This window comes from Ranitomeya variabilis, chromosome 2 (genome assembly GCF_051348905.1).
Source record: "Ranitomeya variabilis isolate aRanVar5 chromosome 2, aRanVar5.hap1, whole genome shotgun sequence".
In the NCBI taxonomy this organism is placed as follows: Eukaryota; Metazoa; Chordata; class Amphibia; order Anura; family Dendrobatidae; genus Ranitomeya; species Ranitomeya variabilis.
In genome coordinates, this window is record NC_135233.1 from 390,977,996 (window position 1) to 391,003,858 (window position 25,863).

The 25,863-nt window shown below is 45.3% G+C and overlaps 1 protein-coding gene across 9 annotated transcripts in view; it reads right to left on the reverse strand.

The window, feature by feature from the left end:
• The window catches only part of POF1B (POF1B actin binding protein), an 84,584-nt gene that overhangs the window by 9,020 nt on the left and 49,701 nt on the right, over positions 1 to 25,863 (reverse strand). For all 9 annotated transcript variants that reach the window (XM_077286484.1, XM_077286491.1, XM_077286490.1 and 6 more), the window contains 2 exons: positions 2,787 to 2,939; positions 2,479 to 2,598 (listed from right to left, as the gene is read on the reverse strand). In XM_077286484.1, the coding sequence (XP_077142599.1) occupies positions 2,479 to 2,598; positions 2,787 to 2,939 (273 nt within the window). The remainder of the gene's footprint in view (positions 1 to 2,478; positions 2,599 to 2,786; positions 2,940 to 25,863) is intronic.

A 25,863-nucleotide genomic window follows, 5' to 3' on the forward strand; every position in this document is an offset into this window, starting at 1 on the left:
GGAGAGAAGAGAGTATGTGGTGGTCTTTTTTTTTTTTTTCATGTGTATGGGACGTTTGGGTGGGCATGGTGCTGCACATGGGGAGGCTATGGGGGCCTCATGCAGTATATATAGGGAGGGAAGGTGTGGGGCTCTTACAGTATACAGGTCCTTCTCAAAAAATTAGCATATAGTGTTAAATTTCATTATTTACCATAATGTAATGATTACAATTAAACTTTCATATATTATAGATTCATTATCCACCAACTGAAATTTGTCAGGTCTTTTATTGTTTTAATACTGATGATTTTGGCATACAACTCCTGAAAACCCAAAAAACCTGTCTCAATAAATTAGCATATCAAGAAAAGGTTCTCTAAACGACCTATTACCCTAATCTTCTGAATCAACTAATTAACTCTAAACACATGCAAAAGATACCTGAGGCTTTTAAAAACTCCCTGCCTGGTTCATTACTCAAAACCCCCATCATGGGTAAGACTAGCGACCTGACAGATGTCAAGAAGGCCATCATTGACACCCTCAAGCAAGAGGGTAAGACCCAGAAAGAAATTTCTCAACAAATAGGCTGTTCCCAGAGTGCTGTATCAAGGCACCTCAATGGTAAGTCTGTTGGAAGGAAACAATGTGGCAGAAAACGCTGTACAACGAGAAGAGGTGACCGGACCCTGAGGAAGATTGTGGAGAAGGACCGATTCCAGACCTTGGGGAACCTGAGGAAGCAGTGGACTGAGTCTGGTGTGGAAACATCCAGAGCCACCGTGCACAGGCGTGTGCAGGAAATGGGCTACAGGTGCCGCATTCCCCAGGTAAAGCCACTTTTGAACCATAAACAGCGGCAGAAGCGCCTGACCTGGGCTACAGAGAAGCAGCACTGGACTGTTGCTAAGTGGTCCCAAGTACTTTTTTCTGATGAAAGCAAATTTTGCATGTCATTCGGAAATCAAGGTGCCAGAGTCTGGAGGAAGACTGGGGAGAAGGAAATGCCAAAATGCCTGAAGTCCAGTGTCAAGTACCCACAGTCAGTGATGGTGTGGGGTGCCATGTCAGCTGCTGGTGTTGGTCCACTGTGTTTCATCAAGGGCAGGGTCAATGCAGCTAGCTATCAGGAGATTTTGGAGCACTTCATGCTTCCATCGGCTGAAATGCTTTATGGAGATGAAGATTTCATTTTTCAGCACGACCTGGAACCTGCTCACAGTGCCAAAACCACTGGTAAATGGTTTACTGACCATGGTATTACTGTGCTCAATTGGCCTGCCAACTCTCCTGACCTGAACCCCATAGAGAATCTGTGGGATATTGTGAAGAGAAAGTTGAGAGACGCAAGACCCAACACTCTGGATGAGCTTAAGGCCGCTATTGAAGCATCCTGGGCCTCCATAACATCTCAGCAGTGTCACAGGCTGATTGCCTCCATGCCACGCCGCATTGAAGCAGTCATTTCTGCAAAAGGATTCCCGACCAAGTATTGAGTGCATAACTGAACATTATTATTTGATGTTTTTTTTGTTTGTTATTAAAAAACACTTTTATTTGATTGGCCGGGTGAAATATGCTAATTTATTGAGACAGGTTTTTTGGGTTATCAGGAGTTGTAGGCCAAAATCATCAGTATTAAAACAATAAAAGACCTGACAAATTTCAGTTGGTGGATAATGAATCTATAATATATGAAAGTTTAATTGTAATCATTACATTATGGTAAATAATGAAATTTAACACTATATGCTAATTTTTTGAGAAGGACCTGTATAACAATGTGGGGGGCTCATATGACAGACAGAAGGGGCTGTACTCGGGTTCAAATGATACACAAAGGGGGTGTCAGCATACTTCTTTCTGCTCAATATTAAGTGACACAATAAATCTTTATTTTTATATAGCGCTATCATTCCGCAGCGCTTTACAGACATAATCTAATAATTATAATATTGATATTAATATTGAGTGGAATTAATTTTGGCCTATTGGTTCGGCCTCCACAACAGTCACGGTCTCATGTGGCCCCTCGGGAAAATCAATTGCCCACCCCTGCTGTGGAGGATTTGGGTACCTGCACCCTAGTGACTGAGCTGGTGTCAGCGCTTTGTAACTTGTGCCACATGTGCTGGGACCAGAATACACATTATATATCTACCCGGCGCTGTGCAGAAGATGGAGGCAGGGGGAGAAAACACTGCAGAGTAAGAAGCTTCAGAAAAACAAGTGAGAATAGATTATGATCTGTATCAATTAGCAAAGTGAAGAAAACAAATGTAATTCCCATCAGTATCTAGTGATCGCCCACTCCTCCATCATCGGTAACTAGTGGGTGGTGATGGAGGTGATGGGCGGTCACCAGATACTGATGATGGAGGTGACAGGCGGTCACCAGATACTGATGGGATTTACATTTCTCTTTTCTTCATTCACTTAGAATAATAGAAAATAGATTTTAAATTGTATATCGTTATTTTTATGATTCGGACTCACCCTTAATATGCGGATCTCCTTGTCCTTCTCGTCTCGGAGGCTGCTGATCATATCCTGGTACTGCCTGGTGATCTCGTCCGTCTTGGTCTGGAGCATGGGGCTGGAGATGGTTTCAGTGACCTGAGGCGAAAAGGGAACCAGTGACCCAATATCAGACAAATATAACGGCGGCTCGTATGTAACAGTGAGATGACCGCACTCTTCTTGGGCCAAACAGTGTGAAATATAAGAGTGGCCGATGTCCTGAGTGGGAGGATCAGCGCATATAATGATCTAGGATCCCCCCGGCGTGCGCCGGCCTGGCCCACCTGTACTCGCAGGTTCTTGTTCTCCTGCTGCAGGGCGTTCTTGGCGTATTCCAGCTCCTTTAGACGATAATCATTGTCACTCTCCGCATTGCGCATAGACAGGATGTTTTCCTCCATGCCACGCAGCTTCATCTGACCATCCTTAATTTCTTGCTAAATACACACACACACAATAAAAAAAAAAAAAAGGTCAGACAAAAACTGCAGCACAGCCAAGAATGTTACAAGAATGTTACATGGGACTGCTGGGAGATCCTACTACATGACTGGGAATGTGTATCTGCCCCATTCTGCACAACATAGAAGGAAGAAAGTGCAGCTACAGCGCCCCCAGAAAATGTACGGAGAAACTGATGTCACATCCACCATCCATAATACAGAGAAAGTATGCACCCCCCCCCCATCTACATCCATAGACATTAGTATAGAGAAAAGTATGTGTTCCCAACGCCCCCACATCTACCTCCGGAGGCTTCTCTGTCCTCATCTACAGCCATAGACATTAATATGGAGAAAGTATGTGCCCTCCACATCTACCTCCGGAGGCTTCTCTGTCCTCATCTACATCCATAGACATTAATACGGAGGAAAGTATGTGCCCCCCACATCCACCTCCGGGGGCTTCTCTGTCCTCATCTACAGCCATAGACATTTATATGGAGAAAAGTATGTGCCCCCCACATCCACCTCCGGGGGGCTTCTGTGTCCTCATCTACATCCATAGACATTAATACGGAGGAAAGTATGAGCCCCCCACAACCACCTCCAGGGGCTTCTCTGTCCTCATCTACATCCATAGACATTAATACGGAGGAAAGTATGTGCCCCCCACATCCACCTCCGGGGGCTTCTCTGTCCTCATCTACATCCATAGACATTAATATGGAGAAAAGTATGTGCCCCCCACAACCACCTCCAGGGGCTTCTCTGTCCTCATCTACATCCATAGACATTAATATGGAGAATAGTATGTGCCCCCCACATCCACCTCCGGGGGCTTCTCTGTCCTCATCTACATCCATAGACATTAATATGGAGAAAAGTATGTGCCCCCCACATCCACCTCCGGGGGCTTCTCTGTCCTCATCTACATCCATAGACATTAATATGGAGAAAGTATGTGCCCCCCACATCCTCCTCCGGGGGCTTCTCTGTCCTCATCTACATCCATAGACATTAATATGGAGAAAAGTATGTGCCCCCCACAACCACCTCCAGGGGCTTCTCTGTCCTCATCTACATCCATAGACATTAATATGGAGAATAGTATGTGCCCCCCACATCCACCTCCGGGGGCTTCTCTGTCCTCATCTACATCCATAGACATTAATATGGAGAAAGTATGTGCCCCCCACATCCTCCTCCGGGGGCTTCTCTGTCCTCATCTACATCCATAGATATTAATATGGAGAAAAGTATGTGCCCCCCACAACCACCTCCAGGGGCTTCTCTGTCCTCATCTACATCCATAGACATTAATATGTAGAAAGTATGTGCCCCCCACATCCACCTCCGGGGGCTTCTCTGTCCTCATTTACATCCATAGACATTAATATGGAGAATAGTATGTGCCCCCCACATCCACCTCCGGGGGCTTCTCTGTCCTCATCTACAGCCATAGACATTAATATGGAGAAAAGTATGTGCCCCCCACATTCACCTCCGGGGGCTTCTCTGTCCACATCTACATCCATAGACATTAATATGGAGGAAAGTATGTGCCCCCCACATCCACCTCCAGGGGCTTCTCTGTCCTCATTTACATCCATAGACTTGTCCAATGGAACGAGGGGGCATATCTAAAGAAGAATATAATGCTGGGATTGCAGGGCAAGAGTTAGAGATAAAGCCAGTAATGAGGTTAGGATTGCAAGGGAGACCAAAAGCAGTACAAAAGCATTTGGGGGTATGTAAAAAGCAAAAGAAAACTCAGAGATGCTAGAGGATTTTTACAGGATGAAAAGGGTGAAGTGGTCAAAAAGGATGTTGAGAAGCCGAACTTTTAAATTCCTATTTTGCACCTGTGTTTTATAAGAAAGCAAATGTAACATCAACTGATCTTCACGGCGCCACTGAAGGAATAAAAGAATCCACACTATCCATAAAGAGAAGGCTGGTGAGGGAACACTTAGCTAATTTACATGAATTTACATCTCCTGGTCCAGATGAATTACATTGTAGGGTACTGAAAGAGATAGAGGAAATTGCAGATCCACTAGCCAGAATCTTTGAAAAATCCTGGAGAACAGGAGAAGTCCCAGAAGATTGGAGAAGGCAAATGTTGTCCCTATCTTCAAAAAAGGAAAGAAGACTGAGACAGGAAATTACAGGCCAGTGAGCCTTACTTCTATACCAGGAAAGATATGTGAACAAATTAGTAAACAGCATGTATGTAAGTACTTGGATAAGAATACAGTAATTAACCAGAGCCAGCATGGGTTTGTAGCTAACAAGTCGTGCCAGACTAATCTAATTTCCTTCTAGGACGGAATCCACTGACTGGGTGGATTAGGGAAATGCGGTAGATATAGTATATCTTGACTTCAGCAAAGCATTTGATAAGGTAGCTCATACTATCCTTATTGGAAAAATGACTAAGCATGGGATTGACAAGGCTACGGTTAGGTGGATTCTTAACTGGCTCAGTGATTGTACTCAAAGAGTGGTAATAAATGGTTGCACATCCAATTGGAAGAGTGTTTCAACTGGGGTACCACAAGGCTCTGTCCTGGCCTCAGAGTTCAATATATTTCTAAATGATCTAAACAAGGGAACTGAAGTTAAAATTGATTGAATTTACAGACGATGCAAAGCTAGGAGGGATAGCGAACACTAGAGAAGACAGAGAAAGGATTCAGAAGGATCTAGAAAAGCTTTAACAATGAGCAGCAACTAATAGATTGATATTTAACAGAGAGAAATACAGGATTCTACATCTGGGCAAGAACAATGAAAATTACATCTAAAAAATGGGAGGAATAGAACTCAGCAACAGCACAAGTGAAAAAGACTTGGGTACACTAATAGATCACAGACTGTACGAGTCAACTGTGTGATGCAGCAGCAAAAAAGGCAAACACAGTTATAGGATGTATTACTGGCTCACTCTTCTTATCTGCATCTCAAAAATATTTCTAGAATTCGCCCTTTTCTTACTTTCGACTCTGCAAAAACTCTTACTGTTTCACTTATTCATTCTCGTCTGGACTATTGTAACTCTCTACTAATCGGCCTCCCTCTTACCAAACTCTCCCCGCTCCAATCTGTCCTGAATGCTGCAGCCAGGATCATATTCCTCACCAACCGTTACACCGATGCCTCTACCTTGTGCCAGTCATTACACTGGCTACCCATCCACTCCAGAATCCAGTACAAAACTACTACCCTCATCCACAAAGCACTCCATGGCTCAGCACCACCCTACATCTCCTCTCTGGTCTCAGTCTACCTTCCTACCGTGCCCTCCGCTCCTCTAATGACCTCAGGTTAGCATCCTCAATAATCAGAACCTCCCACTCCCGTCTCCAAGACTTTACATGTGCTGCGTCGATTCTTTGGAATGCACTACCCAAGTTAATACGATTAATCCCCAATCCCCACAGTTTTAAGCATGCCCTAAAAACGCATTTGTTCAGATTGGCCTACCGCCTCAACGCATTAACCCAACTATCCCTGTGTGGCCCATTCAAAAAAAAAAAATATATAATCAGGTTCCTCGCATCATGTTCTCATACACTTTATGCAGTTAATAGCACTCTGTCTGTACTGCTACATACTTAGGCTGATAACTGGTTCATGCAGCTTTACATGAACACCCGAGCCTTACACTATGGCTGGTCCGAACAACGAAAGCAATTGTTACCATTCACCTCTCGTGTCTCCCCTTTTCCTCATAGTGTGTAAGCTTGCGAGCAGGGCCCTCATTCCTCCTGGTATCTGTTTTGAACTGTGTCCTCACCTACATCTATAGATATTAATATGGAGAAAGTATGTGCCCCCCACATCCACCTCCGGGGGCTTCTCTGTCCTCATCTACATCCATAGACATTAATATGGAGAAAGTATGTGCCCCCCACATCCTCCTCCGGGGGCTTCTCTGTCCTCATCTACATCCATAGACATTAATATGGAGAAAAGTATGTGCCCCCCACAACCACCTCCAGGGGCTTCTCTGTCCTCATCTACATCCATAGACATTAATATGGAGAATAGTATGTGCCCCCCACATCCACCTCCGGGGGCTTCTCTGTCCTCATCTACATCCATAGACATTAATATGGAGAAAGTATGTGCCCCCCACATCCTCCTCCGGGGGCTTCTCTGTCCTCATCTACATCCATAGACATTAATATGGAGAAAAGTATGTGCCCCCCACATCCTCCGGGGGCTTCTCTGTCCTCATCTACATCCATAGACATTAATATGTAGAAAGTATGTGCCCCCCACATCCACCTCCGGGGGCTTCTCTGTCCTCATCTACATCCATAGACATTAATATGGAGAATAGTATGTGCCCCCCACATCCACCTCCGGGGGCTTCTCTGTCCTCATCTACAGCCATAGACATTAATATGGAGAAAAGTATGTGCCCCCCACATTCACCTCCGGGGGCTTCTCTGTCCACATCTACATCCATAGACATTAATATGGAGGAAAGTATGTGCCCCCCACATCCACCTCCAGGGGCTTCTCTGTCCTCATCTACATCCATAGACTTGTCCAATGGAACGAGGGGGCATATCTAAAGAAGAATATAATGCTGGGATTGCAGGGCAAGAGTTAGAGATAAAGCCAGTAATGAGGTTAGGATTGCAAGGGAGACCAAAAGCAGTACAAAAGCATTTGGGGGTATGTAAAAAGCAAAAGAAAACTCAGAGATGCTAGAGGATTTTTACAGGATGAAAAGGGTGAAGTGGTCAAAAATGATGTTGAGAAGCCGAACTTTTAAATTCCTATTTTGCACCTGTGTTTTATAAGAAAGCAAATGTAACATCAACTGATCTTCACGGCGCCACTGAAGGAATAAGAGAATCCACACTATCCATAAAGAGAAGGCTGGTGAGGGAACACTTAGCTAATTTACATGAATTTACATCTCCTGGTCCAGATGAATTACATTGTAGGGTACTGAAAGAGATAGAGGAAATTGCAGATCCACTAGCCAGAATCTTTGAAAAATCCTGGAGAACAGGAGAAGTCCCAGAAGATTGGAGAAGGCAAATGTTGTCCCTATCTTCAAAAAAGGAAAGAAGACTGAGACAGGAAATTACAGGCCAGTGAGCCTTACTTCTATACCAGGAAAGATATGTGAACAAATTAGTAAACAGCATGTATGTAAGTACTTGGATAAGAATACAGTAATTAACCAGAGCCAGCATGGGTTTGTAGCTAACAAGTCGTGCCAGACTAATCTAATTTCCTTCTAGGACGGAATCCACTGACTGGGTGGATTAGGGAAATGCGGTAGATATAGTATATCTTGACTTCAGCAAAGCATTTGATAAGGTAGCTCATACTATCCTTATTGGAAAAATGACTAAGCATGGGATTGACAAGGCTACGGTTAGGTGGATTCTTAACTGGCTCAGTGATTGTACTCAAAGAGTGGTAATAAATGGTTGCACATCCAATTGGAAGAGTGTTTCAACTGGGGTACCACAAGGCTCTGTCCTGGCCTCAGAGTTCAATATATTTCTAAATGATCTAAACAAGGGAACTGAAGTTAAAATTGATTGAATTTACAGACGATGCAAAGCTAGGAGGGATAGCGAACACTAGAGAAGACAGAGAAAGGATTCAGAAGGATCTAGAAAAGCTTTAACAATGAGCAGCAACTAATAGATTGATATTTAACAGAGAGAAATACAGGATTCTACATCTGGGCAAGAACAATGAAAATTACATCTAAAAAATGGGAGGAATAGAACTCAGCAACAGCACAAGTGAAAAAGACTTGGGTACACTAATAGATCACAGACTGTACGAGTCAACTGTGTGATGCAGCAGCAAAAAAGGCAAACACAGTTATAGGATGTATTACTGGCTCACTCTTCTTATCTGCATCTCAAAAATATTTCTAGAATTCGCCCTTTTCTTACTTTCGACTCTGCAAAAACTCTTACTGTTTCACTTATTCATTCTCGTCTGGACTATTGTAACTCTCTACTAATCGGCCTCCCTCTTACCAAACTCTCCCCGCTCCAATCTGTCCTGAATGCTGCAGCCAGGATCATATTCCTTACCAACCGTTACACCGATGCCTCTACCTTGTGCCAGTCATTACACTGGCTACCCATCCACTCCAGAATCCAGTACAAAACTACTACCCTCATCCACAAAGCACTCCATGGCTCAGCACCACCCTACATCTCCTCTCTGGTCTCAGTCTACCTTCCTACCGTGCCCTCCGCTCCTCTAATGACCTCAGGTTAGCATCCTCAATAATCAGAACCTCCCACTCCCGTCTCCAAGACTTTACATGTGCTGCGTCGATTCTTTGGAATGCACTACCCAAGTTAATACGATTAATCCCCAATCCCCACAGTTTTAAGCATGCCCTAAAAACGCATTTGTTCAGATTGGCCTACCGCCTCAACGCATTAACCCAACTATCCCTGTGTGGCCCATTCAAAAAAAAAAATATATATAATCAGGTTCCTCGCATCATGTTCTCATACACTTTATGCAGTTAATAGCACTCTGTCTGTACTGCTACATACTTAGGCTGATAACTGGTTCATGCAGCTTTACATGAACACCCGAGCCTTACACTATGGCTGGTCCGAACAACGAAAGCAATTGTTACCATTCACCTCTCGTGTCTCCCCTTTTCCTCATAGTGTGTAAGCTTGCGAGCAGGGCCCTCATTCCTCCTGGTATCTGTTTTGAACTGTGTCCTCACCTACATCTATAGATATTAATATGGAGAAAGTATGTGCCCCCCACATCCACCTCCGGGGGCTTCTCTGTCCTCATCTACATCCATAGACATTAATATGGAGAAAGTATGTGCCCCCCACATCCTCCTCCGGGGGCTTCTCTGTCCTCATCTACATCCATAGACATTAATATGGAGAAAAGTATGTGCCCCCCACAACCACCTCCAGGGGCTTCTCTGTCCTCATCTACATCCATAGACATTAATATGGAGAATAGTATGTGCCCCCCACATCCACCTCCGGGGGCTTCTCTGTCCTCATCTACATCCATAGACATTAATATGGAGAAAGTATGTGCCCCCCACATCCTCCTCCGGGGGCTTCTCTGTCCTCATCTACATCCATAGACATTAATATGGAGAAAAGTATGTGCCCCCCACATCCTCCGGGGGCTTCTCTGTCCTCATCTACATCCATAGACATTAATATGTAGAAAGTATGTGCCCCCCACATCCACCTCCGGGGGCTTCTCTGTCCTCATCTACATCCATAGACATTAATATGGAGAATAGTATGTGCCCCCCACATCCACCTCCGGGGGCTTCTCTGTCCTCATCTACATCCATAGACATTAATATGGAGAAAGTATGTGCCCCCCACATCCTCCTCCGGGGGCTTCTCTGTCCTCATCTACATCCATAGACATTAATATGGAGAAAAGTATGTGCCCCCCACATCCTCCGGGGGCTTCTCTGTCCTCATCTACATCCATAGACATTAATATGTAGAAAGTATGTGCCCCCCACATCCACCTCCGGGGGCTTCTCTGTCCTCATCTACATCCATAGACATTAATATGGAGAATAGTATGTGCCCCCCACATCCACCTCCGGGGGCTTCTCTGTCCTCATCTACAGCCATAGACATTAATATGGAGAAAAGTATGTGCCCCCCACATTCACCTCCGGGGGCTTCTCTGTCCACATCTACATCCATAGACATTAATATGGAGGAAAGTATGTGCCCCCCACATCCACCTCCAGGGGCTTCTCTGTCCTCATTTACATCCATAGACTTGTCCAATGGAACGAGGGGGCATATCTAAAGAAGAATATAATGCTGGGATTGCAGGGCAAGAGTTAGAGATAAAGCCAGTAATGAGGTTAGGATTGCAAGGGAGACCAAAAGCAGTACAAAAGCATTTGGGGGTATGTAAAAAGCAAAAGAAAACTCAGAGATGCTAGAGGATTTTTACAGGATGAAAAGGGTGAAGTGGTCAAAAATGATGTTGAGAAGCCGAACTTTTAAATTCCTATTTTGCACCTGTGTTTTATAAGAAAGCAAATGTAACATCAACTGATCTTCACGGCGCCACTGAAGGAATAAGAGAATCCACACTATCCATAAAGAGAAGGCTGGTGAGGGAACACTTAGCTAATTTACATGAATTTACATCTCCTGGTCCAGATGAATTACATTGTAGGGTACTGAAAGAGATAGAGGAAATTGCAGATCCACTAGCCAGAATCTTTGAAAAATCCTGGAGAACAGGAGAAGTCCCAGAAGATTGGAGAAGGCAAATGTTGTCCCTATCTTCAAAAAAGGAAAGAAGACTGAGACAGGAAATTACAGGCCAGTGAGCCTTACTTCTATACCAGGAAAGATATGTGAACAAATTAGTAAACAGCATGTATGTAAGTACTTGGATAAGAATACAGTAATTAACCAGAGCCAGCATGGGTTTGTAGCTAACAAGTCGTGCCAGACTAATCTAATTTCCTTCTAGGACGGAATCCACTGACTGGGTGGATTAGGGAAATGCGGTAGATATAGTATATCTTGACTTCAGCAAAGCATTTGATAAGGTAGCTCATACTATCCTTATTGGAAAAATGACTAAGCATGGGATTGACAAGGCTACGGTTAGGTGGATTCTTAACTGGCTCAGTGATTGTACTCAAAGAGTGGTAATAAATGGTTGCACATCCAATTGGAAGAGTGTTTCAACTGGGGTACCACAAGGCTCTGTCCTGGCCTCAGAGTTCAATATATTTCTAAATGATCTAAACAAGGGAACTGAAGTTAAAATTGATTGAATTTACAGACGATGCAAAGCTAGGAGGGATAGCGAACACTAGAGAAGACAGAGAAAGGATTCAGAAGGATCTAGAAAAGCTTTAACAATGAGCAGCAACTAATAGATTGATATTTAACAGAGAGAAATACAGGATTCTACATCTGGGCAAGAACAATGAAAATTACATCTAAAAAATGGGAGGAATAGAACTCAGCAACAGCACAAGTGAAAAAGACTTGGGTACACTAATAGATCACAGACTGTACGAGTCAACTGTGTGATGCAGCAGCAAAAAAGGCAAACACAGTTATAGGATGTATTACTGGCTCACTCTTCTTATCTGCATCTCAAAAATATTTCTAGAATTCGCCCTTTTCTTACTTTCGACTCTGCAAAAACTCTTACTGTTTCACTTATTCATTCTCGTCTGGACTATTGTAACTCTCTACTAATCGGCCTCCCTCTTACCAAACTCTCCCCGCTCCAATCTGTCCTGAATGCTGCAGCCAGGATCATATTCCTCACCAACCGTTACACCGATGCCTCTACCTTGTGCCAGTCATTACACTGGCTACCCATCCACTCCAGAATCCAGTACAAAACTACTACCCTCATCCACAAAGCACTCCATGGCTCAGCACCACCCTACATCTCCTCTCTGGTCTCAGTCTACCTTCCTACCGTGCCCTCCGCTCCTCTAATGACCTCAGGTTAGCATCCTCAATAATCAGAACCTCCCACTCCCGTCTCCAAGACTTTACATGTGCTGCGTCGATTCTTTGGAATGCACTACCCAAGTTAATACGATTAATCCCCAATCCCCACAGTTTTAAGCATGCCCTAAAAACGCATTTGTTCAGATTGGCCTACCGCCTCAACGCATTAACCCAACTATCCCTGTGTGGCCCATTCAAAAAAAAAAAATATATAATCAGGTTCCTCGCATCATGTTCTCATACACTTTATGCAGTTAATAGCACTCTGTCTGTACTGCTACATACTTAGGCTGATAACTGGTTCATGCAGCTTTACATGAACACCCGAGCCTTACACTATGGCTGGTCCGAACAACGAAAGCAATTGTTACCATTCACCTCTCGTGTCTCCCCTTTTCCTCATAGTGTGTAAGCTTGCGAGCAGGGCCCTCATTCCTCCTGGTATCTGTTTTGAACTGTGTCCTCACCTACATCTATAGATATTAATATGGAGAAAGTATGTGCCCCCCACATCCACCTCCGGGGGCTTCTCTGTCCTCATCTACATCCATAGACATTAATATGGAGAAAGTATGTGCCCCCCACATCCTCCTCCGGGGGCTTCTCTGTCCTCATCTACATCCATAGACATTAATATGGAGAAAAGTATGTGCCCCCCACAACCACCTCCAGGGGCTTCTCTGTCCTCATCTACATCCATAGACAATAATATGGAGAATAGTATGTGCCCCCCACATCCACCTCCGGGGGCTTCTCTGTCCTCATCTACATCCATAGACATTAATATGGAGAAAGTATGTGCCCCCCACATCCTCCTCCGGGGGCTTCTCTGTCCTCATCTACATCTATAGACATTAATATGGAGAAAGTATGTGCCCCCCACATCCACCTCCGGGGGCTTCTCTGTCCTCATCTACATCTATAGATATTAATATGGAGAAAGTATGTGCCCCCCACATCCACCTCCGGGGGCTTCTCTGTCCTCATCTACATCCATAGACATTAATATGGAGAAAGTATGTGCCCCCCACATCCTCCTCCGGGGGCTTCTCTGTCCTCATCTACATCTATAGATATTAATATGGAGAAAGTATGTGCCCCCCACATCCACCTCCGGGGGCTTCTCTGTCCTCATCTACATCCATAGACATTAATATGGAGAAAGTATGTGCCCCCCACATCCTCCTCCGGGGGCTTCTCTGTCCTCATCTACATCTATAGACATTAATATGGAGAAAGTATGTGCCCCCCACATCCACCTCCGGGGGCTTCTCTGTCCTCATCTACATCTATAGATATTAATATGGAGAAAGTATGTGCCCCCCACATCCACCTCCGGGGGCTTCTCTGTCCTCATCTACATCCATAGACATTAATATGGAGAAAGTATGTGCCCCCCACATCCTCCTCCGGGGTCTTCTCTGTCCTCATCTACATCTATAGACATTAATATGGAGAAAGTATGTGCCTCCCACATCCACCTCCGGGGGCTTCTCTGTCCTCATCTACATCCATAGACATTAATATGGAGAAAGTATGTGCCCCCCCACATCCTCGTCCGGGGGCTTCTCTGTCCTCATCTACATCTATAGACATTAATATGGAGAAAGTATGTGCCCCCCACATCCACCTTCGGGGGTTTCTGTGTCCTCATCTACACCCATAGACATTAATATGGAGAAAGTATGTGCCCCCCACATCCACCTCCGGGGGCTTCTCTATCCTCATCTACATCTATAGACATTAATATGGAGAAAGTATGTACCCCCCACATCCACCTCCGGGGGCTTCTCTGTCCTCATCTACATCTATAGATATTATGGAGAAAGTATGTGCCCCCCACATCCACCTCCGGGGGCTTCTCTGTCCTCATCTACATCCATAGACATTAATATGGAGAAAGTATGTGCCCCCCCACATCCACCTCCGGGGGCTTCTCTGTCCTCACCTACACCCATAGACATTAATATGGAGAAAGTATGTGCCCCCCACATCCACCTCCGGGGGCTTCTCTGTCCTCATCTACATCTATAGATATTAATATGGAGAAAGTATGTGCCCCCCACATCCACCTCCGGGGGCTTCTCTGTCCTCATCTACATCCATAGACATTAATATGGAGAAAGTATGTGCCCCCCACATCCTCCTCCGGGGTCTTCTCTGTCCTCATCTACATCTATAGACATTAATATGGAGAAAGTATGTGCCTCCCACATCCACCTCCGGGGGCTTCTCTGTCCTCATCTACATCCATAGACATTAATATGGAGAAAGTATGTGCCCCCCACATCCTCGTCCGGGGGCTTCTCTGTCCTCATCTACATCTATAGACATTAATATGGAGAAAGTATGTGCCCCCCACATCCACCTTCGGGGGTTTCTGTGTCCTCATCTACACCCATAGACATTAATATGGAGAAAGTATGTGCCCCCCACATCCACCTCCGGGGGCTTCTCTGTCCTCATCTACATCTATAGATATTAATATGGAGAAAGTATGTGCCCCCCACATCCACCTCCGGGGGCTTCTCTGTCCTCATCTACATCCATAGACATTAATATGGAGAAAGTATGTGCCCCCCACATCCTCCTCCGGGGTCTTCTCTGTCCTCATCTACATCTATAGACATTAATATGGAGAAAGTATGTGCCTCCCACATCCACCTCCGGGGGCTTCTCTGTCCTCATCTACATCCATAGACATTAATATGGAGAAAGTATGTGCCCCCCACATCCACCTCCGGGGGCTTCTCTGTCCTCATCTACATCTATAGATATTAATATGGAGAAAGTATGTGCCCCCCACATCCACCTCCGGGGGCTTCTCTGTCCTCATCTACATCCATAGACATTAATATGGAGAAAGTATGTGCCCCCCACATCCTCCTCCGGGGTCTTCTCTGTCCTCATCTACATCTATAGACATTAATATGGAGAAAGTATGTGCCTCCCACATCCACCTCCGGGGGCTTCTCTGTCCTCATCTACATCCATAGACATTAATATGGAGAAAGTATGTGCCCCCCACATCCTCGTCCGGGGGCTTCTCTGTCCTCATCTACATCTATAGACATTAATATGGAGAAAGTATGTACCCCCCACATCCACCTCCGGGGGCTTCTCTGTCCTCATCTACATCTATAGATATTATGGAGAAAGTATGTGCCCCCCACATCCACCTTCGGGGGTTTCTGTGTCCTCATCTACACCCATAGACATTAATATGGAGAAAGTATGTGCCCCCCACATCCACCTCCGGGGGCTTCTCTATCCTCATCTACATCCATAGACATTAATATGGAGAAAGTATGTGCCCCCCACATCCACCTCCGGGGGCTTCTCTGTCCTCATCTACATCCATAGACAGTAATATGGAGAAAGTATGTGCCCCCCACATCCACCTCCGGGGGCTTCTCTGTCCTCACCTACACCCATAGACATTAATATGGAGAAAGTATGTGCCCCCCCACATCCACCTTCGGGGGTTTCTGTGTCCTCATCTACACCCATAGACATTAATATGGAGAAAGTATGTGCCCCCCCACATCCACCTCCGGGGGCTTCTCTATCCTCATCTACATCCATAGACATTAATATGGAGAAAGTATGTGCCCCCCACATCCACCTCCGGGGGCTTCTCTGTCCTCATCTACATCCATAGACAGTAATATGGAGAAAGTATGGGGCGTGGCTATGTAGCTGAAGAAGCAGGAAGCACCTAAGGAGAGCTCCAAGTATCCTGAACTGATTTTGCCATAAAATAGTGAATATAGCTGAGCGAAAATACGCCAAACCTGAGCCCCATACAATAGAGAGCCCTGTGGACCTCCCGAGAGACCGCTGCGGAGATTCGTGGAGCCGGGAACAGCGGGAGCTGAAGCGGGCAGGAGGCCCCCCGCGTGTAACGGCGGCCATTTCTGGAGCGCACGCCGGGAGACACAGAGCGCGGCGCTGCTTCCAGCTGGAGCCCCGGACCCTCTGTCGCCCTAGAAGCGGCGGTGACCGACCTCGCTGGTGAGAGCAGCGAGATACCTGCACGCGGGAGCGAGGAGGGTATACGGAGCGCGGCGCTGCTCCTTGTCGGAGCTGGGTCCCTCTCTCATCCCGGAGGAGGCGGCGGTGGACGGTACCGGTGGATGCGGTGAGGTACCTACATACAGGAGCTGTGGGGGCTGGCGCTCCGGACGGCTGCAGCGATAATCTGAAGCGGCGGGAGCTGCGGAGACAGAGACACCAGGAGGGCCCACGTGCAGCGGCGGCCATCTTCGGCGCGCGCGCTCTGGAATACAGGACGCGGCGCCATCATTTTCTACTGGGACCAGACTTTTCTTTCGCTGGAGCCGACGGAGACAGGACCGCAGTGGTGAGAACGTGGACCGGTATGCAGAGACTGGGAGACCTGAGGGAGATAACGGTGCACACGGGGAGCAGTGGCCATTAATATAGCGCGCTCCCTAACAGCAAAGGGAGCGGTGCCTTTCAAACCTGCGGTGCTGTTTAGGGGATAATTAAACTTTCAAAAATTAGAGGGGTGGTGCGGTGTGTGCCCTGAAATATTGGGCCCTGTGCCCCCCCTGTCATACAGCCGCCTCATTGATAGCACCATAACATTGGGAATTAACCCCTTCACCGCTGTTCCCCCTCTATCCATAAACTGAGTGCCTGCCCAGCCATATTGGACCTAAGTAATCACCCAGACAACTACCCTGTGATTCTCATTATTTGTCAAGTTTACGGAGACTTGGAGCGCAGTCCAGCACTATATATATAGGACCTGGGGTCGGAGTTCGATCCATTTAACACCATAACATTAGAGCACAGCTTATCTACAATTACTTTTGAGGTTGTTTTGTGGGATCCCCCCTTGCGTATACCCGCCATGCAGCATCCTAGAGGAGCGACAGCGGGTGAAAAGCTTAAAAAATATGCCAAAGATGACTCCCATGATAATGTACGCAACCTTAGAAACAACCCTACATCATCTCAACGCAGGGGTCGCCCCTCTGATGGTACTGGGGAGGGGGAGGAGGAAGAACTGACTCTTAAACAGGCATCGGAGCAGTTGATGCAGGCCATCTCCCTCACTAGATCATCTCTTACTGAGAAAATAGAGGATGTACATACGGAGGTGGGCCGCCTGCGGCATGACATGCAAACTATGAGGGGACGTATTTCTGAGGTTGAAACAAGGGTATCCCACATAGAAGACACTATCACTCCTATGGAGGCTAAACTGGCTAAAGCTACTGGATCCGTAAATGCATGGAAGCAAAAGGCAGATGATTTGGAAAATAGGCTACGCCGCAACAATATCCGAATTATAGGTCTTCCGGAGCGGTCGGAGGGTCAGCGACCTGAACAGTTCTTAGAGGAATGGCTTAAATCTTCATTGGGGGATGAATTCTCCTCAACATTTTCGGTAGAGAGGGCCCATAGGGTACCGACGAGGTCTTTGCCTCCCGGGGCCCCGCCACGACCTCTCCTGGCACGCCTCCTTAATTGCAGAGACAGGGATGCCATCCTCCGCTTGGCGCGGCAGAAGGGCCTTATCAAATTCGATAATGCCACCATATCAATCTTTCCAGATTTTTCTATGGAACTTCAAAAGCAGCGGGCACGATTTATGGATGTTAAGAAACAACTCAGGGATAAGAACATCGTCTACTCTATGCTCTATCCAGCCCGGCTCCGTGTCGTCCACAATGGCTCTTCCTTATTCTTCACGGACCCAGCGGAGGCAATTGAATGGATGCGGTCTCACGGGGGTCCGAATGTGGAAGATCCCTAACCTGGACTCCTTGATCAAAGGCAACACACCTAGAGCTTTCCGTAGGGGTGCGGGAAAAAAGTCAACAATACCGGACACTGTATCCAGTGAGGGTATCCCCTTTTCAATCTGACTGTGGGAGAATGGAAATACTCTCCCCTACTGTTCAAGTTTTTTTGTTTCTTTTGGTTTTATGTACCAGTTTTGATTGTTTATTAAGTAAGACTGCCGCTGATACTAACTCTTTGCCCTGTATGATACTGCTGGAATGCACCCGAATAATAATGTTATGCATTAACTTTTTCTTTAAAAGTAAACATGGGGGCTGAAATTATATGTATGACATGGAATATACGAGGTATCAAAACCCCTAGAAAGAAAATTAAGGTATTCTCTCAGATAAAAAGGTGCCATCCCCACATTGTAGCACTAATAGAAACACATTTAACAAGAGATACGGCTAGATGTGTGCAAAAACCATGGGTACAATGGGCCTTGCATGCCTTCCACACCAGTTATTCCAGAGGGGTCTCTTTACTGATACACAGGGAGGTCAGATGGGAGGCCAAGGAGGCGAGACGTGATCCCGAGGGTCACTTTGTCTTTGTGCATGCATTCATCAACTCACGAGAGTATGTGTTGTTATGTATCTATAATCCCCCCCCCTGCCAACATGTCAATTCTTCGTATGGCTCTAGGCTTCTCCTTAAAATATCCGGAAGCAAATGTTATCTGCATGGGAGACTTTAACTTAGTTATGGATCAATCTATGGACAGATTGAGATTAGATGACGTAGCATCAGGAGACACTTTACCTCAACCCCCCTCTCAATTGGCACTGTTTATGGATGGTAGTGGTTGGCTGGATTTGTGGAGAATGGGTCACCCGGGGGTCAAGGGGTACACTTGTCACTCATCTACTAGACAGTCACTATCTCGAATAGACTATATATTTGGGTCGAGTGGATTGGCATTATGGATGGATAGTATTGAACATGGTAGTCGGGGGATCTCAGATCACAGCCCAATTATTCTTAAACTCAAATTTGGACAATCCAATAATAATAGTAAGTCCTGGAAATTGAACCCCTTCTGGTTAAAATTAATAGACGCTAGCGATAGGACGATTGATCAGCTGAATAGTTTCATTCTAACACACTCGGAACTCCAAAACCTCGGTTTATTTTGGGACACCCTAAAGGCATATTTGAGGGGATGTCTGTCCTCTACTATCTCCTATATTAAGAGGGTAACGGCGAAAGAGGATGAGGAGATGGAACAAAGATTAAAAGACTCAGAGGCCACTTACATAGCCAACCAGTCCAGCAGCAATAGAATTGAATGGCTTACTTCCCAGAGACTACAGGTCCTTCTCAAAAAATTAGCATATAGTGTTAAATTTCATTATTTACCATAATGTAATGATTACAATTAAACTTTCATATATTATAGATTCATTATCCACCAACTGAAATTTGTCAGGTCTTTTAATGTTTTAATACTGATGATTTTGGCATACAACTCCTGAAAACCCAAAAAACCTGTCTCAATAAATTAGCATATCAAGAAAAGGTTCTCTAAACGACCTATTACCCTAATCTTCTGAATCAACTAATTAACTCTAAACACATGCAAAAGATACCTGAGGCTTTTAAAAACTCCCTGCCTGGTTCATTACTCAAAACCCCCATCATGGGTAAGACTAGCGACCTGACAGATGTCAAGAAGGCCATCATTGACACCCTCAAGCAAGAGGGTAAGACCCAGAAAGAAATTTCTCAACAAATAGGCTGTTCCCAGAGTGCTGTATCAAGGCACCTCAATGGTAAGTCTGTTGGAAGGAAACAATGTGGCAGAAAACGCTGTACAACGAGAAGAGGTGACCGGACCCTGAGGAAGATTGTGGACTGAGTCTGGTGTGGAAACATCCAGAGCCACCGTGCACAGGCGTGTGCAGGAAATGGGCTACAGGTGCCGCATTCCCCAGGTAAAGCCACTTTTGAACCATAAACAGCGGCAGAAGCGCCTGACCTGGGCTACAGAGAAGCAGCACTGGACTGTTGCTAAGTGGTCCCAAGTACTTTTTTCTGATGAAAGCAAATTTTGCATGTCATTCGGAAATCAAGGTGCCAGAGTCTGGAGGAAGACTGGGGAGAAGGAAATGCCAAAATGCCTGAAGTCCAGTGTCAAGTACCCACAGTCAGTGATGGTGTGGGGTGCCATGTCAGCTGCTGGTGTTGGTCCACTGTGTTTCATCAAGGGCAGGGTCAATGCAGCTAGCTATCAGGAGATTTTGGAGCACTTCATGCTTCCATCGGCTGAAATGCTTTATGGAGATGAAGATTTCATTTTCCAGCACGACCTGGCACCTGCTCACAGTGCCAAAACCACTGGTAAATGGTTTACTGACCATGGTATTACTGTGCTCAATTGGCCTGCCAACTCTCCTGACCTGAACCCCATAGAGAATCTGTGGGATATTGTGAAGAGAAAGTTGAGAGACGCAAGACCCAACACTCTGGATGAGCTTAAGGCCGCTATTGAAGCATCCTGGGCCTCCATAACATCTCAGCAGTGTCACAGGCTGATTGCCTCCATGCCACGCCGCATTGAAGCAGTCATTTCTGCCAAAGGATTCCCGACCAAGTATTGAGTGCATAACTGAACATTATTATTTGATGGTTTTTTTGTTTGTTATTAAAAAACACTTTTATTTGATTGGACGGGTGAAATATGCTAATTTATTGAGACAGGTTTTTGGGGTTTTCAGGAGTTGTATGCCAAAATCATCAGTATTAAAACAATAAAAGACCTGACAAATTTCAGTTGGTGGATAATGAATCTATAATATATGAAAGTTTAATTGTAATCATTACATTATGGTAAATAATGAAATTTAACACTATATGCTAATTTTTTGAGAAGGACCTGTATATACCCAACATGCAGATGTTAAGTCAAAGCGCAAATTATTTTTCACTCGCCAAGCCTATTTTGAACTGGGAAATCAGGCCAGTACACTTTTGGCCTTCTTGGTACGCCAACACAATACCTCCAATACAATATTGCAGATCCGGGTGTCCGATGGCTCTTTAGTATCCTCTACTGAAGGAATACTTCAGGGCTTCTATGACTATTATACCTTGTTATATAAATCTAGCAGTGGTTCTGGTATTGATGAATGCTTAGATTATTTATCGGATATAACATTCCCCTCACTGAGCCCATCCCAGCAAGCCCTTATGGAGGCTGAATTTACCCTGGAGGAGGTAGAACACGCTATAACAGATATGGCAGCTGGAAAGGCCCCGGGACCTGATGGGTTTCCCATTGAGTTCTATAGGAAATACCGTGACAAACTGGCACCTATACTGCTGAAGGTACTCAAGGGAATATGGAAGGGGGAATCTGTACCCGAAACGTTTTATGATGCTAATATTGTTGTACTCAGGAAGGAGGGGAAGGATCCTCTGGATTGTGGATCATATAGACCAATCTCTTTGGTGAACGTAGATTATAAAATTTTCACTAAAATCCTAGCCACTAGATTGAATAAGATCATATTAGATCTCATACACCCGGATCAAACCGGTTTTATGCCTGGGAAAAATACTTCTATCAACATCAGACGGGTACAGTCGGTCATACAATATAGTTCTCTGGAACCAGACAACAAGTGGGCATTGGCTTCGCTGGATGCAGCCAAGGCTTTTGACTCCCTCGAATGGCCCTTCTTGATTGCATGTTTACGGAAATATGGGTTTGGGAATAAATTTTTGAGAGGGATAGGTACATTATATGCGAAACCTAGGGCACGAATGGTGGTGAATGGCTCAATGTCTGCACCGTTTTCTCTGCACAGAGGAACTCGACAGGGGTGCCCTCTCTCCCCAGCTTTATTCGCCTTGGCGATAGAGGCCTTGGCAATACGAATGAGGTCTTCTGTAGATATTAAAGGGATACATATCGCTGATAGGGTGGACGTCATCGGTCTATATGCTGATGATATGGTGGTGTTTATGGATCAAACGGAGGACACATTACCGAAAGTAATAACGATGATAGATAGATTCAGTAAATTTTCTGGCCTTTATATAAATTGGGAAAAATCTGCCCTGATGCCTCTCTCCCATACTCCAATGTCCTGCCTTGAAACCCTCTCACTGCTACCCATTGTCTCCAAGTTTAAATATCTAGGAATACATATGTCCCAGAGTAGTCACCTAGACTTGCATCTTAATATATTTCCGTTACTAGATGTGGTTAAATCCAAATTCGCTACCTGGGACAAACTACCATTATCTGTGGCTGGACGTATTAATCTCATAAAGATGATATTGCTCCCAAAGCTGAGCTACTGTTTTCAACACAGTGCGGTTATAATACCTAAATTTTTTTTTACAACCCTAAATTCCCTTACTACATCTTTCATATGGGGAAAGGCTAGGCCTAAACTTAAGTTATCCACCCTGCAAAGACCCAAACAAGGGGGTGGGGCGGCCCTGCCAGACTTCTACCTATATTACCTTGCTGGTCAGGCTAAAATGTTGAATATGTGGATGCCCGGGAAAACTCTTCCTAACTCTGAAAACCATATTCTGTACTCAGCCAAAATTGATTGTCCACTGGGATTTTTGGAGATGGAGAGAACTACTGTTCCTCATTTATTACCTTTGCTTCGGTTGGCACGATCAATATGGAGGCAAATTAAAAAGGTAACGGGATTTGCTGATATAGCAGCTGAAATGCCATTGTGGAATAATAGTTATTTTCCGGTATTACTGGGTCATCCGTCCACTGAATTCTGGATATCGTATGGTGTCCTTACAGTAAGAAATCTACATAATCAGGGGATTTTTGTTTCCTTCGAACAGTTACAAAATACCTACAACATACCAAAATCTCAATTTTTCCGTTACTTGCAACTAAGGTCAGCCTTCCAGTCACATATGCGGAGTGTGGGTACGGGTCGAGCTATCTCAGACTTACCGTTAATAGGTATCCTTAATTCGCAGGGTCCCCAGGGACTTATCTCCTCTTTGTATACCTATCTGTTATCCATGGGTGAGGGATCTACCATAGATTCAATTAAGGGGAAGTGGGAACGGCTTCTCCCAGACACACTGGGAGAGGAATGGGATGAAATCTTGGAATCCCCAACTAAAGTCTCCCCATCAGTTAATAATAGGATGACCCAACTATATATCATATATCAATCCTATTTGACCCCGATTCGTCTTTTTAAAATGGGTCGTCTACACTCATCAGACTGCTTGAGATGCCATTCTAGCAATGCAGATTTTATCCACATGATATGGAAATGTCCTATTGTCTTCCAATATTGGAATGAGGTAACGACATTATTGGCATCACTGGTGTCGATCCCTGTCCCACTTGAACCCCTGGTGTGCTTATTTGGAGTATGGGAGGCAGAGACTTGGGATCATCATACGGGAATTTTTCTGAGGGAGACGCTGTTTTTGGCACGAAAGGTGTTGGCTCTGAGATGGATGGGTGGTTCTTGTCCAACTCTTAGAGCATGGGTGGACTTGGTAAATTCCATTATTCCGTATGAGCGGACACTGTACCAGAATAGAGGTAATCCAGCTAAATTTGAGAAGATATGGGGAAGATGGAACTCCTCCTGTCATACTGTTTAGGTTAAATAACTTAACAAATATACAAGGAAAAGGTGTAAGATTGCGGACATTGTCTACTCACAGGGTAGAATCTATCTAGAACTCTCCTTTAAGCGGCAGCATGTTAGCTTTAGAGGTTTTATTACAAGTTAATGTAGTTAAAGTTTGAATAGGATATAAACAAATGATTGACATGCATTGCTTGTAACCTTTACAATATTCCAGACATGGCTATGTGTGGTAATTCTATGTATCTAATGGATAATAATGAATATAAGCAAATGTATGTATGGTTCATGCTGTAATCAATAAACGAATTTAAAAAAAAAAATATGGAGAAAGTATGTGCCCCCCACATCCACCTCCGGGGGCTTCTCTGTCCTCACCTACATCTATAGATATTAATATGGAGAAAGTATGTGCCCCCCCACATCCTCCTCCGGGGTCTTCTCTGTCCTCATCTACATCTATAGACATTAATATGGAGAAAGTATGTGCCCCCCACATCCTCGTCCGGGGGCTTCTCTGTCCTCATCTACATCTATAGACATTAATATGGAGAAAGTATGTGCCCCCCACATCCACCTCCGGGGGCTTCTCTGTCCTCATCTACATCCATAGACATTAATATGGAGAAAGTATGTGCCCCCCACATCCTCGTCCGGGGGCTTCTCTGTCCTCATCTACATCTATAGACATTAATATGGAGAAAGTATGTGCCCCCCACATCCACCTCCGGGGGCTTCTCTGTCCTCATCTACATCCATAGACATTAATATGGAGAAAGTATGTGCCCCCCACATCCTCCTCCGGGGGCTTCTCTGTCCTCATCTACATCTATAGACATTAATATGGAGAAAGTATGTGCCCCCCACATCCTCGTCCGGGGGCTTCTCTGTCCTCATCTACATCTATAGACATTAATATGGAGAAAGTATGTGCCCCCCACATCCACCTCCGGGGGCTTCTCTGTCCTCATTTACATCCATAGACATTAATATGGAGAAAGTATGTGCCCCCCACATCCTCGTCCGGGGGCTTCTCTGTCCTCATCTACATCTATAGACATTAATATGGAGAAAGTATGTGCCCCCCACATCCACCTCCGGGGGCTTCTCTGTCCTCATTTACATCCATAGACATTAATATGGAGAAAGTATGTGCCCCCCACATCCTCGTCCGGGGGCTTCTCTGTCCTCATTTACATCCATAGACATTAATATGGAGAAAGTATGTGCCCCCCACATCCACCTCCGGGGGCTTCTCTGTCCTCATTTACATCCATAGACATTAATATGGAGAAAGTATGTGCCCCCCACATCCACCTCCGGGGGCTTCTCTGTCCTCATTTACATCCATAGACATTAATATGGAGAAAGTATGTGCCCCCCACATCCTCGTCCGGGGGCTTCTCTGTCCTCATCTACATCTATAGACATTAATATGGAGAAAGTATGTGCCCCCCACATCCACCTCCGGGGGCTTCTCTGTCCTCATTTACATCCATAGACATTAATATGGAGAAAGTATGTGCCCCCCACATCCTCGTCCGGGGGCTTCTCTGTCCTCATCTACATCTATAGACATTAATATGGAGAAAGTATGTGCCCCCCACATCCTCCTCCGGGGGCTTCTCTGTCCTCATCTACATCTATAGACATTAATATGGAGAAAGTATGTGCCCCCCACATCCTCCTCCGGGGGCTTCTCTGTCCTCATCTACATCTATAGACATTAATATGGAGAAAGTACATGTGCCCCCCACATCCTCCTCCGGGGGCTTCTCTGTCCTCATCTACATCCATAGACATAATATGGAGAAAGTATGTGCCCCCCACATCCTCGTCCGGGGGCTTCTCTGTCCTCATCTACATCCATAGACATTAATATGGAGAAAGTATGTGCCCCCCACATCCACCTCCGGGGGCTTCTGTGTCCTCATCTACATCCATAGACATTAATATGGAGAAAGTATGTGCCCCCCACATCCACCTCCGGGG